General features: G+C 44.6%; 7 protein-coding genes across 7 annotated transcripts; 3 read left to right on the top strand and 4 right to left on the bottom strand. All coding sequences in view use genetic code 12, as the record gives it.

Moving 5' to 3' along the window:
• Positions 1-445: 445 nt before the first annotated feature.
• On the top strand, positions 446-835 carry RPL32 (60S ribosomal protein eL32; the record flags this gene model as incomplete). Its single annotated transcript, XM_002616621.1, has 1 exon — positions 446-835. One exon carries the CDS (start codon positions 446-448, stop codon positions 833-835), a length of 390 nt encoding a protein of 129 aa, XP_002616667.1.
• Positions 836-953: 118 nt separating this feature from the next.
• On the bottom strand, positions 954-3,500 carry PTK2 (protein kinase; the record flags this gene model as incomplete). Its single annotated transcript, XM_002616622.1, has 1 exon — positions 954-3,500. One exon carries the CDS (start codon positions 3,498-3,500, stop codon positions 954-956), a length of 2,547 nt encoding a protein of 848 aa, XP_002616668.1.
• Positions 3,501-4,183: 683 nt separating this feature from the next.
• Positions 4,184-5,020, bottom strand: SUR7 (Sur7p; the record flags this gene model as incomplete). The annotated part of the gene is made up of 1 exon (XM_002616623.1): positions 4,184-5,020. One exon carries the CDS (start codon positions 5,018-5,020, stop codon positions 4,184-4,186), a length of 837 nt encoding a protein of 278 aa, XP_002616669.1.
• A 1,041-nt stretch (positions 5,021-6,061) lies between these two features.
• ATG15 (triglyceride lipase) lies at positions 6,062-7,852 on the bottom strand (the record flags this gene model as incomplete). The annotated part of the gene is made up of 1 exon (XM_002616624.1): positions 6,062-7,852. One exon carries the CDS (start codon positions 7,850-7,852, stop codon positions 6,062-6,064), a length of 1,791 nt encoding a protein of 596 aa, XP_002616670.1.
• Positions 7,853-8,089: 237 nt separating this feature from the next.
• Positions 8,090-9,001, bottom strand: FOB63_002326 (putative pyridoxal kinase; the record flags this gene model as incomplete). The annotated part of the gene is made up of 1 exon (XM_002616625.1): positions 8,090-9,001. The coding sequence occupies one exon, from the start codon at positions 8,999-9,001 to the stop codon at positions 8,090-8,092; it is 912 nt and encodes a 303-aa protein (XP_002616671.1).
• Positions 9,002-9,642: 641 nt separating this feature from the next.
• Positions 9,643-12,624, top strand: SEC12 (Sec12p; the record flags this gene model as incomplete). The annotated part of the gene is made up of 1 exon (XM_002616626.1): positions 9,643-12,624. One exon carries the CDS (start codon positions 9,643-9,645, stop codon positions 12,622-12,624), a length of 2,982 nt encoding a protein of 993 aa, XP_002616672.1.
• Positions 12,625-12,696: 72 nt separating this feature from the next.
• Positions 12,697-14,124, top strand: RAD18 (E3 ubiquitin-protein ligase; the record flags this gene model as incomplete). The annotated part of the gene is made up of 1 exon (XM_002616627.1): positions 12,697-14,124. The coding sequence occupies one exon, from the start codon at positions 12,697-12,699 to the stop codon at positions 14,122-14,124; it is 1,428 nt and encodes a 475-aa protein (XP_002616673.1).
• Between the last annotated feature and the right edge of the window lie 229 nt (positions 14,125-14,353).

Genomic DNA, 14,353 nt, shown 5'->3' with positions numbered 1-14,353 from the left:
GCAAGCAAAGTCTATCCTGCCACAATAATTATGAGGCTCCGAAGTAATTTATATATTGTCTGCTTGAAACGCATATCTAGGGCATACAAGAAAGTAGTTATCGAAACAGTGTATCACGTGAACAATGACAGGGCTTTCGCCCTTTTTTTTTCGGGCTTGCGCGGACATTCCACCTGCACATTACGTTTGAAGCTTCTGCCTCTGCCTCTGCGAAAAATTTTAAGTACAAGATCTTGTCCACCCTTTTTCATAGATACCAACAATCACAATCAAGAGTATGTAAGAGTTACAAACGAGCTTTCCAATAACGTCATTAGCATCCTTGAACGAACAATGTACGATTCTAGGTCCTACAGGTTCATATCGATACCCGTCGGATACAGTTCAGGAAAGTGCAAAGGATTATAACTCATCGTCAACTTCATAATCAACATCAAATACTAACATGACAGTGGCTACTCCAAAGATTGTCAAGAAGTACTCTAAGAAGTTCAAGAGACACCACTCTGACAGATACGCCAGAGTCGCCGAGAACTGGAGAAAGCAGAAGGGTATTGACTCTTGTGTCAGAAGAAGATTCAGAGGTACTATCCCACAACCAAACATCGGTTACGGTTCTAACAAGAAGACCAAGTTCATGAACCCATCTGGTTACAGAGTCTTCGTTGTCAAGAACGTCCAGGACTTGGATGTTTTGTTGATGCACACCAAGACTTACGCTGCTGAGATTGCCCACAACGTTTCTTCCAAGAACAGAGTCGAGATTGTTGCCAAGGCCAAGTCTCTCGGTGTCAAGGTCACCAACCCTAAGGGTAGAGTTTCTTTGGAGGCTTAAATAGCGTAAAATCTAATTTGGGTTTCATAACGAATACATAATCATCTGTACCACATTGTATATTTAGGTAAGAGATAAGCTCCCACCAAGAATATATGGACCGCCAAACGGGTCACATTTATCTTCTAGAAATCGAGCCTGCAATTTGTACGTTACTGATCTCCAAATGGTGATGCTTGCGCAATTTGTAGCCCAATTCGCAACAGCCATTACTGTCTATCTTTAAATCGTCGGACGCATGTAGTGGTTCTTCGTGGAGAAAGTTTGGCACTTTCAGGGACTCTGTTTTTGGTTTTGTATCATCTGGCTTCTGAAGTGTACTAGAAGTCTGCGCAGTTTGTACTGATCTCGCTGTCTGGTTATTTTCGCTATCGGTCTCATGCTTACTTTCAGATTCAGTCCCATTCTTAGAAATGGTGGCTGTCTCATGGCCCCTTTCATGCTCCGATGTAATTTCTTCATTGTCATGAGACGCAACCTCATCCACAACAGGTAAAGAAGGCGTTCCTGTTCTGGTGCGGTCAGTGGTTGAGTCAGCCATTTCCATTACAGGATCGCACCGTTTGACCTCATTTACAGTAGGTAACAGTGGCTTTTCCGAGGAAAAGTCAAGCATTGACCTCACTTTGTGCACTGAGCCGGACGGCAGCTGAGTTGCCGATTCCGAACTGTTAAAGCTGTCGCAGGAGGGTAACTTGCCATGATGTTCTCCATGAGCAATTTTCAACGGTACATGGGAAAGCAGAGAACTTGATTTCACAGATGAATTGTCGGCACTATCGTTGTGTTCCTCAACAGATGGAGCTTCCACCATATCAAGCATGCTCCGGATCGGCGTATGTAAGCCTGTTTCATTCTCGCTACTGCCTGTGAAAGTATTCTTTCGAGATGGCGCCCTAGAACTAACGTAAGATGAGGATCCCAGCTGTGCTTTTTCAACAGGCGCAAACGGATCTACGAGCTGATCCGGATGTTCGTAAAGGCACATTTCCAACTCAGCGAACCAAGGGTCGCGGAATAAAGCATCAAGGTCATAACGGGAATTGACAGAAGGATCACACAACTTCCATGCGACACGGGCCGCGCCAGACGAGTGGAATTGCGCAGCCCATTTGAACTCCGAGCCAGGGCCTTTCGAGTAATCGTCGTTGTTCTTGAAGCATGGGTTGTGCAGAATGTACCGCTCACGACTAAACTTGTAGTCACGATAATTGTGGTCGTTGGAACTTGACAGCTGGAAGGGCACGCCCGCGTACACGACACAGAAAAGAAGCATACCCAAACCCCAGTGGTCCATTTTAAACGAATTGTACGGATGTTTTTTGGTCTCCGAATGCAGCATTTCCTTCAAGCGCATGACTTCGGGCGGGGAGTATGGAGGCGATCCAACGTACAGGTGAGAAAGGTGCAAAGGCGAGTCGAAATTCCCCGGCTCTTGGTGCCCATAGTCGCTAACACCAAAGTCGCAAAGTTTAGCCACGCCATGCTTATCCAAAAGCACATTTTCAGGCTTCAAGTCGCGATGGACAATATCATGCTCATGTAAGTACCGCAAACCATAGGCAATCTGCTTGAACACACAGTAACGTTCGTTCAAAGGGGTGCGCCGCCAACCCAGCCGCACAATCAGACTAAACAAATCGCCACCTTCGCACAAGTTCATGAGCATTCCCCATCCTCGTGTCATCTGGCCGTGCGACTGAACCCTCAAAAGGGCTACCGTGTTCACCACATGTCGCAGTGCCGCAACTTTGCGGCTAATGATGTACTCTTTAGCTGCGCGTTTGTAAAACTCCTCGTCTGTCTCTTTGGCAAAAAGCGAGAACTTCTTCAACGCATAGAGTTTTTTCTTGTTGGCGTTCCAGCTGACTATGCGCACTTCACCGCTTCCCCCGTCACCAACTTTCTTTTCGTCTGTTTCAAACTCAAAGTCATCAAAAAGGTTGATGTGGTCCTGCTGTAAGTCTTCAGGCAAATAGTCATTAGGATTGGCGACAGGATTGGCCACTACTTTTTCAGCCTCTGACCCTCCTTTCAAGTAGAACGAAGTGTTGCGTTTGCTCTCGCTCAGCGACAGCTTGTTAATTCCGTACGGGTTGTACTTGATCTTTTCTGGCGGCGCATGTGCAGCAGCCTTGCCTGTGAGCAGCAACGGCGACGCAAACGAGTATGTTTCAGCCCGCTTGCGTGGAGTACGCATGTTCAGCCGTGCCAAGTGTGAGTTGGTGTCGTTGCGGTGGAGCAGAACCACCAGCAGCTGACGCAGCACAGGCCGCAGTTCCGACGATATCGACTCGCGGCCGTTTCGGTCGACTTCGTCGGGTTTCCCGCTAGTGCCATTGGCATTAATCTCTTCGGTATTTGTGTCATTATTGGCACTAGTCTCGACTTTCTCTTCAGCACGAGAAACTTGGCTTTTCTCTGCCAAGCTCAGATGGACAACCTTTTGCGGAATTTGTCCACCATAGTCCCCTTCCGAACCTGGGTTACTAAGGCTCTTTTTCTTATCTGCATGCTCGTGTCCCTTCTTCGATTCTTGGTGTTCATGGTGGTCTTTACGAAAAAGCTTGCCAAGCCCCATCGGCGAGGACGGGCGCACGGCCGGAGAACGGAAAATGTTCTTGATGTGGTGACGATGCTTTTCCAGTTCGGGCATCGAAGGCATGGTGCTGTGCTCGCAAGGGGAAATTTGTCCGTTAATGTTTCTAGGTAACGGGGAGGGTGGATAAGTAATGCCAAAATACAGGATGGTTACTTGAGGAGGAGAAGTACAGTATGGAGGGGCTTTGCTAATGCAGGAGGTCTCGGATATGTATGTGGTATCACGGATATTGACTCTATCGTTCCATTTATACGCTTTGTATCTCGGGCAGAATGAAAATGGAGACAGCGCCTACTTTTCCGTCAGCCTTCATTTGCGATAGCCTCAACATGAGCCCCTAAGCCATGCCTGCCCCACATGTGCCGGAAGATTAACTTTTCTTAGCTAGCCTCTGCATACTGTAATTTCTCGGTCGCAACAAGCTTCTGTGCATGCTTCCATACTTCTTTGGGCCACGCCTACTATATGGTGAGAGCAATATATTGTGATGTCATGATTCCCTGTTATGCTTGCGACGTAATTTAAAATACAAAGCTGCCAGACAAGAAACGTACTTTTTCTATGAGAAATCAATCTTCTCTTATAGTCCGCGCGCTTCGTCTTCTTGTTTAACCGTTAGCCGAATGTCTACACGTTGTGGATTAACTTGCCTTATAATACAAATAAAAACGTATCCAATGGTATCAGGATATAGCAACACGAAACAAAATTAAACGAAAAAAGGGAAATAGGTGGTCTTTGTGTACTCAAACGCTCTCTTCGTCAGAAGGTTTTTGGTTTCTCTTGATGCGGAAGAAGCGGATACCACCACTTGGATTGTCTTCTTTTTCCAAAGGTGTCGAACGGGTGAAAGATGACTCATCTGCGATTGGAAGTCCATCTTCTTGTTGGGTTTCAGCTGGAGCATAGTAGTCTTCTTGTGGTGTTTGTGCGGCCTTAACTCTCTCAATATGTTTCCTGTACGAGTTGGCAATATTAGCAGCGCATGTGTTGAAGAAAATGATCAACATACACGCTTCTGCAGCCCACAAGATTGCCATGCTTTTGACTCCAATGTGACTCTTCAAATGACCATTACTGAAAGCATTCTTTGCCATGACAGTGGCGGCAGTCTGGAAAGCAGCGGCACCGGACATGAAAAAGAGCCCAAACATGACGAGACCGATGACAATCTTGTCAATGAAGATGAAACAGAATCCCAACAAGTCAATGATAAAAGCAAGCGCCGTTAATGCCAAGGCAATCAAAATGAAGGCAAAAGAAAATCTGGACAAGTAGAACAAAGGATCTCTATTGGAACGAAACTTCTGTGGAACATTCGTTTTTGTGTGGAAATTATCCACCGGGGAGATCGGATAAGCGGGGCCAGAAGTACAGTTTCCAAAATCATGGTAATCACAAACACCCCAAAAGGTCCAAGCCGATTCATCAGGTGCTCCTGGTATATTTGAGGTGTCACCTCTCACCCAGTAAAACCTGTTGAATGGGAAGTGGTTAGTGGATCCGGACAAGACCAAGAAAATGAGCAACAAAGTTGTGCCCGCCAATAAAATCAAATTCAAAGCAGTGTTGATAACTCTCATAGCGAATATTCAGGGACCAAGGAAAGCACTGGATGCCTGGAGACAAATGTTTGATGTGCTGATATCCCAGGGGGGTTAGTAGCGATATTTGTTTATTGAGTGAGTGTTTTCAGCCAATAGACAGTAGGTTGCACTGGTTGGAGTTTCAACAGGGGTCAATTAACTGTCGAAAAAATAACCAAAACAAAAAGAAGATAGAAAATTAAATACTGAAAGAAAAGCTGGAGTAGTTTACAGAAAAATACACCCGGCGATGGAATGTTTAACTAGCTAAAAATGGAATGACTTACGACTTGAACTATGCAGGACAAACCAAGACTAGATGGTTGCTCTAGGTTTAACACTTTCATAAAAGCTAACCCATACTTAATAACACTCCTTTATTCAAGCTTTAAGACATATACACAATCACTGGGGCTTACTTGGGCCCAATTGACCTTCTCTAACGATTTTTTCAATCATTTCAGCCTCGCCTTTTAATGTCATGAGAATTGCTAGTAATTCTATGTGCAGGTACCATGTTTTCCTTTCTCCAGTTAAGGCCCATAATTGCCCACAGCTGACATGACCCACCTCAATTAGGCAAGCGCCATGTGCAGGCCGTCTCGCCAGAGCAGAGAACACTTTGCATAGAAGACGGAAACTGGAACAAAGTGGGTTATCCGCAGGTCCATTCGAACTGTATTGCCTAAAGCGTGTTTGCAATCACACACCACACAATGGCAATGGCATGATTACACAACACAATATCTTAAGTCAGATTTTCGTTTCAACGCCAATTCTGCCGAGGATCTTATTCGTATGATGTATGTCTTGGCTTGTCAGAATTAGGAAGCAACTGATTGAAAGAAGTAGGAATCCCAACTTACTTCACCTGTTCTTGCTTCTACCTTTCTCAGGAATGCTATTCTTTCTCTCCTTCTTGCTCCCATGTGATATCTTAACCCAAAAAAAAAAAAAAAAAAATACAACAATACCCGACTACTGATGAGATTTCAACTAAGAGTGCAACAAATTCCAAAACCACTAGGTGTTTTTCGTTCATTCGTCATCTCCCCATTCACTGCACCAGCCATACCAAGTGCGCTTCAAACATTTTTGAGGTTTTTCTGTTTCCGTTGGCTTTGGTGGACTTCCCAGTTTCAGGCTTGTCTGCGTCTTTGTTGACTGTCCAATGTTCGACGAAGATAAAGTATTCGCTTGTGTTTTCTCTGTAGTAGAAGAAGTGGTAGGCCGTGGTTTCAACGGGTTAGGGAGCAGTGGTTTATCAGGTTCCGAATCATCATGGCTGGTAAAACGCCAATTGAAGCAATCTCGGCAGGGAGGCTGCTCCACACATGGTGCAGTTTCATTGTACGCCAAGATGATGTCGTCAATAACTGTGTGTATACGATGATTCAACAAGTTGACGTGCCAGCCTTTATCTGTGACCACATCGTAGACGCAAATTTGGCCCGTATGACATGTCGTTTCCATCGCATAACCCGCCATGGAGCATGATGATGATGCACCGTTGCATACTCCCATGAAGATTGGGTCTGCGGTGTTTCCAATATGCCAGATATGTTCCAAGTGTTTAGGAATTCCTGGCGCCTGTGGAAGATGAAGTCTCTTAGTAGCCAACATTTCTCCCGGAGCTTCAAATGCTACCACAGGAAGACCGTATGTTCGACCTAGAAGCGATGCCAAAGCACCGCCAAGAGAGTGGCCTGTGACCCAAATGTCGGTTGTTTCTGGCGGATACAACTTCGTAACATTGCGATATAAATCCAAGGTAGCCTGGTAATACCGGTCTTGTCTCAAAAGCTCACGTTCAAGGCAATCTTGATTGCATGTATAAGTCTTCTCGTAACAGTCACACACTGTGGTCCACAAATAGCTAACACGTGCACAACAACACAGAAATAACAAGTTATCATTTGTCTTATCGTTGGCCATAGTTTCATCCGATCCTCCTCCAGGAAGGCCCGCTCCGGAGGTTCCTTTGATGCCAATGATAACTGTTTTCAGGTCGTTACTGACAAAAATATGTCCACGCAAGCCATTTTCAAGCCATCCAAAGTTGAGATCATCATGTTCATCCTCTGGCAGCCATGGATCACCTACATCGATCCAATCCAGATTCTTCTTATCGTCATCGTTTTGAGGCAACCTCACATACGCGTTGGATGACACGAGGGCAAGTGAGACCAAAGTGTTTCGGTCGTTCACATCTGGAACACGGATATCGGTTTCCGGATCCCATTCAAGTCCAATAGCGTTCAAACGTGCTGGATTGCCTTTTACGCTCCTCGCATACTCCAAGTAGGAATCAAGAAAATTTGGTGTATGTCTCTCTGCAAGACGAGTCACTTTGGCCCTCCTTGCTCGTTCTCGAACATGGAGCAGCACTGTCCAAGGATTTTCATCGCGCATAGAGTTTGGCCAATCCATAGCACTAACAGCATCATGTAAAGAGGATTCTTTCACCTCATCTGGAGTAAGTGGCGTTTCAAGCTGGTCGCTATACTGTTCAAGAAACTTTGGCGTAATGTCCAAGCGCCGATGAACGCGATTGTACTTCCCGGATCCGTGGTGAAAGATGTGCTTTAGACTAAATTCTTGTGAGAGCCCCACAGGTAGGATGTCTTCGGCAGTCATTTCGTGTTCTGGTGTGTCCGTTTGTGGGGTGGCGGCAAGTAAGGGTTGTTTCAAAACCTGTCCCCTATCTTGAGTGAAAACAAACCAAAGGAGAAAACCTAGGCATGTACCAATTGAGAGAACGCAAGATAGGTACCAATCTTTGCTTCTTCGCCGCAGCCGCAGCGTTAGTGGTGTCTTTTCATTAGGCATGATAAAGAATTTGTAGTATCACGAAGGTGAGGCTTATCAGTGTGCACAGTGGCTTTTCTCATCACACAGGTTGATGTATATAATACAGTCAACTGTCCGTACACCAGTATGATGTACGTTGGTATTTTAAACATAACTAGAACAGCGAATTAATGAGTTACCTTGAATACTCAGCACCTATTATACATTATTCTATTTCATACGTTCCATCCACCACCAACATCACGTTCACGAACACTACTCTAAAATGTATTTGACTGGCCAACTGTGACCTCCAGCCTCATCTAGAACTTTGCGCAGGGATACAATCCGTATGTCTTTCACCATTGATGGCGGTTGGCCAGTTTTTTGCCATTCGTCTTCGAAACTGTTCTGCAAGACCTTGTGAAGCTTATATAATACAGATCCTAACACGATCGGATTCAAGACACAGCCACTTTCGTGAAATGCATTGGTCAATAATGCCGTGAATAGATCCCCGCAGCCACTGAAGCTACAATTGATTTGCTCAAACTCCAAGGCGAAAACAGTTTGAGATGCCAGAGAAAAGCCCACACAGTACATCTTGCCGTCGATAGGAACCGATGTGAGAACAACGTTGGGGACTTTGTACATGTCATAGAAATGCAACAATGCTTTCCTTGCGGAGGTGAAATCGGAAACATGGGTCCCCGTTAAAAGCTCAAGCTCAAACTGATTGGGCGTTGTAAGATCAACCAAACCCTTGGTTAGAAAGTCTTTATGGGCAAGAACAAGCTCTTCTGGCACATATAGTCTGCCATTATCCCCAAGCACAGGGTCTACAACCAATATAGGCCTCTTAGGTGACGCCTTTTGGACTATAGGCTCCAAATCCTTATAGATTGTGTTCATGACCGCAGCGCTAGGACAATAACCAACCACTATGACTTTGTAGTAGGAAGAAATGTCCAATATGTTCCCAAGTCCTTGAAAAATACTCTCCACTAGTTCCGGGCTGCTTTTCTGTCCCTTGAACATGCCATAGCCCGGGTGATTCGAGTAATGCGTGGTATTGACAGTATCTACGTCCCAACCATGATACTGAAGTGGAAAAACCATTGCGCGGTTCCCCACATATCCGTGCGCCACGTAAGACAGTATGGAAAGTAGAGGCTTGACTTCGCCCATAAGGAATGTCGGTTTATAAACTGGAGTGACTCAGTCCAGATAAGAGTAGGTCACGTGCATACATGTCAAGTGATACTTGTCGTCCATCATTCACAAGCACTATTTAAAAACGCCGAGAAGCCATGTACAAGATTCATGTCATAGAGATTTCTTGCTTACTTCACATTTACTTCAGTTCGGTGTTTAGTTCCGTATTGTTTAACATCTACGATTGCAAATTTCTCATGCCGCGTATGCAACAACGTTCGAGTTAGTCGTTAAATAGTAACTTCCGTCGGGCGTTACCGGTTACATGACATGGACAAAGCTATGTAGATGAAGCACAAAAGAAGTATCACATAATTCTCTTTTACTATTTAAGCTTTGGCGGTTGAGAATCGTTGATGCTGTAGCAAACACATAAAATGATGACTTGAATCTTAGAAACTTCGTTTCTTTCTTGCAATAGTTTATTATTGTCAAATGAAAATAATTTTTAGCTAAAGATTAAGGGGGTTCCTTATTCATATACTCACATGATATGTAGAATTATTCTGACGTTCATCACATCCATGGCGGATCACGAGGGGTACTGGTGTTTTACATCGGGTGTTGATCAAAACTGACAACGGTATAACTATTTGCAAAGATTTGCTACACGCATGACATCGAAAAACTCTGCGGAAATTAGTGTTGGCTTTCCAATATATGGCCTCCGCTTCATAAATAGCAAAACATTGTTAGCTGTTGGAGGTGGTGGCGAAGGGAACAATGGTATTCCGAACAAAATCACTGCTCTCAAATGTAGCTTCAATGCTCCCGAGAAAAGCAGAAGGTTGCAGAAGTTTAGAGAGATCACATTGCCTTCCAATGAAGATTCCCCGACGTGTGTCGACGTTTGCAGAAGTGTCGATGATGACAACATTCGCTATGCCATTTTTGTCGGATGCAATCAATCGACTCAGTTGATCAATACCATGAACATCAACAACAACTTGAGAAAATATGTTTTTACCGATGAGGAACATTTGCAGTTTCTGGACGCCGTGCAATTTGACGACTCGGTTCTGCCTGGAAGTGTTGGGGAGTATCCTCGAATTGTGCATTTGTCTCCAGAAAGCACCTTTGGCGCCATGATGACATCGAAGGTTCCATCGGAAATTTTCATCTTCAACCCGAAGACTTTGGAGTTAGTTTTGCGCTTTCAACCGGAGACACCATCGGAAATCAAAGACTTTCACTTGAATCCTTTCGATGAAGGCAGATCATTGTGCTTCATCACCGCTTCTCGAATTGAGCATATAGCCTCATCTTCTGGTGCTATTCTAGCCTCCTCTGTAAAGGCTTCGAAGGCGACTACTAAAACATTGGCGAAGTACATTTTGTCGAAAGTTAGATTTATCTCTCCAGAGAAAGTGGTTATTACTGCCTCATTACTCGGCGGAAAAGGGTGTGCGTTGCTTGAATACGACTTTTCCAAACAGAAAATTACAAGGGAGCGCTTCATTTCTAAGAAAATGAAAGGTATTGTTGCCATCGATGTCGCGAAAGCGACGGAACTTATCGCCGTGGCTGGCAATGACTGTTCAGTTTCCTTGATTAGAATTCTGGACTTGAAAATAGTGAAATCGTTCCCTGATTTGCATAAGTTTGCCATTACGTCATTGAGCTTTGCTCCAAACGGTAAGAGATTGGCCACAGGTAGTGCATCGAATATTTTGAATGTGGTAACTATTCCACCAAAGATTGCATCTAGTAATTCACTTATTGGAACTTTATTCCAATATTTGCTTTACACCTTTCTAGTGGCTATTTTTGCAATTGTTTTGCAAAAAAGTCATGAATCAGGTCACCTCGACCAATTCCTTCTGATGTCCCAAAAGCACGGGAGTGAAGCCCTTGTACACATTGAACATTATGCTCGCCATTATGGTAAAATTGGGCTCGAATTATCACAAAAATATGGCGATGATTACTATCATAAAGCCCAACACTACGGAAGAATAGGTTATGAACTCCTCAAAGACAAGTCGAATGAAGGGTTTGAGCTCTTGAAGGAGAAATTAGAGAAGAACAAGGTTGACTCCACCATACAAGAGGCCCAAGAATGGGTGAAAGAGAACGTCTTAACTGAGACTATGACAACTGAACCTTCCATTGTGCCCTCCATGGAATCCTCCCACGACACTTCCTCAGCTGAGCCGCCAGTTGAAAAGGCCAGCGAGACTAGAATCAACACAGATTTTGCGACAACTGCTTCTACTGTTAAAGAAGACATAGTGGTTGAAATCACAAGAAATGTGGATGAAATCACTGCCAAATCGCAGAATATTGATACAGAATCAATCATCAAGGAAGCTGTTCGACAAGTTACAGTAGTAGATGCTCCTGGAACACCATCAGGTACGATTGGTGTGGAGAAGATCCTTGAGTCTTCTGTATCGAGTCTAAATGTTTCTGACAAATCCGAGGTGTCAGAAAATTCCGCATCGGAAGTCCCTCAAGTGCTCGCAGCTGAAGATTCTTCTGAATCAACCTATACTTTTTCTGCTTCTCATGAAGATGTATATGACGACGACGCAAATATTGGAGGATCGGAGCCTGAGCATTCTTCTACCAATGAAGGTGTACCAACGGAGATGTCGGATTCAAAAGACTCACATGAGACCATTTTATCCACTCAAGATGTAACAACCGAAACAATTCCTGTTTCTGAATCAGTTATGGAAAGTCAAATTAGAGACGAACTTTCAATTGCGCCCTTGCAGTCTGCAACAGAAGGGGACAATGGGACAGGGTCCACTGAAACGTCTGAGCCAATATTGAGCTCTGACAACGTTACTTCTCCTTTACCAGAGGGTTTTGATGCTGAGTCTTTTCCAGACATACCAATGGGAGGTGTGAGTGAAAGTACGAAGCAACTAACGCACACTGCCTTGTCCCTTTCTTCAGATAATACTACAGAGCCTCCTGCGGCGACAAGTACTGGCAAACCAGCCGAGACAAAAATATCGGAAACACCTGAGACGGAAACAACCGAGACAGAATTAACTGAGACAAAATCAAGTGAGACAGAATCAAGTGAGACAGAATCAAGTAAGGAATCAAATGCGACAGAATCAACTGAGACAGAGCCAAGTGAGACAGAGTCAACTGAGACAGAGTCTACTGAGACAGAGTCTACTGAGACAGAGTCTACTGAGATAGAACCAGCAGAGATGATGTCTATAAAGACCACAAATTTTGATGATGAATCTGTTACGGCATCCATAGAAAGTCAAACACCAAAATCTGCCTCAACTGAAACATCATCGACTGCAATTTCAGCAGAAATAACAGTGGAGATCGAAAAACCAGAAGCCTTAGAATCCAGTCGAGTGGAACCATCCAACGAGGATGACTTTTCAACGGAGTCAGAAACTATAGAATCTGAACCAGAAACTACAGAAGCCTCTACTGTTACTCCCACTTCAGAACCTACGCCTATTTCGGTATCGCCAGCACCTATTGGAACACAATTACAAGAATCTGAGGCTGAATCTGCTCTTTCTGAGAAGCAGCCACAACAGATTTATCAACAGGAAAAGCTTGCTTCGCCTGAGGCCAAAAACAGTGCGAACACTGATTTGCACGACGAGTTGTAGATATATCACAGAATAAAAATCTCTAGCGCGCACTAAATTGTAGAGGCGAGACTGACCGCAACTTCTCTCAGCATGGCTGACTTTGATCCCTCTGACTGGAAAAACACGCGTCTTCCGAAACTTGCACAGCTTGACTCCCTCCAGAGATGCTTGATATGTAAAGATTTCCTACGGGCTCCTGTGATGACATCGTGCAACCATACTTTCTGCTCTCAGTGTATTCGCCAGCATCTTTTGAGCGAGAGCCTGTGTCCCCTATGTAAGGCAGAGCAGTTTGAAAGCAACTTAAAACGCGTCATTTTACTTGAAGAGATTGTTTCATGTTTCCAGGATCTCCGTCCTGCTCTTATCGCCTTGGCAACCCAATCACAGGAACAGGATGATATCAGATCAACCCAGAATGAAACCAATAGTGTATTAAAAAATGTGGGTCACAGAGACAACATGGTTTCTTCAAGTAGCGAAAAGGAGAAGAAAAAGCTTCAAGAGGAAAAGGATTCTGGAGTCATCGAGGTACCTGATACCGAAAATGTTTCTTGTCCCGTTTGCAATGAGCGCATGCCTGCCGATCTTCTCCAAAGAAAACATTTGGATGAGTGCCTTCGTGGTACAACGCGACCTAAACGGCGTCGGACTGAGATTCTGCTGTTTTTTCAACCTCGGAAGAAACGTGAAATCGACCATGAGCATTTTTACTTCAGCGAAGCCCATAAGCACCACCACGAGGCACGGCGTATGCCAAAAATGGATTACGCTTCTCTTTCGACCCCAAAGCTCAAGGAAAAGTTGGCACAGCTTCATCTCTCTATTCTGGGTACACGCAGTCAGCTTGAAATGCGATACAATCATTATTATTTGCTACACAACTCGAATCTTGACTCGAGCCGCCCAGTACTGGACTTGGAGCTTCGTCAAAAGCTCAAGCAATGGGAAAGATCGCACTCAGCATTTTCTGCAGCTGCAAGTCCAAATCCTGTGTTTGGGGATCTGATCAGTCACAAGTCTATAACAGATAAGGACTTTTCTGTGCTGGTGTGGATGGATAAATATAAACAGGAGTTCCATGCTTTGGTGCGAGCGGCTAAACGGTCGCGAAGAAAGAGGGGTGCACTCGAAAGCACGATTACAGAAACGACTAAAAGTGGTGTTGATTTCGAAGAAGTCACTGTTGATAAAGATGATTCCATCGAGAAGAATGGCTCTAAGATAAATCAAAATGGATCCCTGAACCGCGGCACGCAGAGTCTACAGGGTGAGAAGATTACGGAAAGTTCCATCGGCCTGTTTTCAGTTCCAGGCAAGTCTGAAGAGCTTCATGCGGCGGAAACACCAAATGCAGAGAAGTCAAGCGGGGTAGAATGTCACGAGCCCAAGATTGACGCCTCGCTTAATACTGCGTCTAAGATAAAGATTAATAGTAAACAAGACGAGGTTATGAATGGTGACGCGGCAGAATTTGATTTTTCCTCATCCACACTCTTTGTCAAGCGTCATGAGTGATTTGTGATTTTCCCCAGCTTTTCCGCGCGAAATTGCTCCGTGGTCAGCGGAACGATAGGCAGAAACGGGTAAAAAATGCCGGCAGCTGTGAGTATGCAGGCCAAATGCACCGATCCCATTGCGAAGATGCACTTGCACTTCTTTTCTTCCCAGACCAACCCCACTTGCCTCTTTCATAGTTTGACCTTTCCGTTTTCGTCCGTTTGCAACTATTGATGAATCTGTTGCG

Source organism: Clavispora lusitaniae (genome assembly GCF_014636115.1).
Source record: "Clavispora lusitaniae strain FDAARGOS_655 chromosome Unknown tig00000078_pilon, whole genome shotgun sequence".
Taxonomy (NCBI): Eukaryota; Fungi; Ascomycota; class Pichiomycetes; order Serinales; family Metschnikowiaceae; genus Clavispora; species Clavispora lusitaniae.
This window is presented reverse-complemented; position numbering and strand designations above follow the sequence as displayed.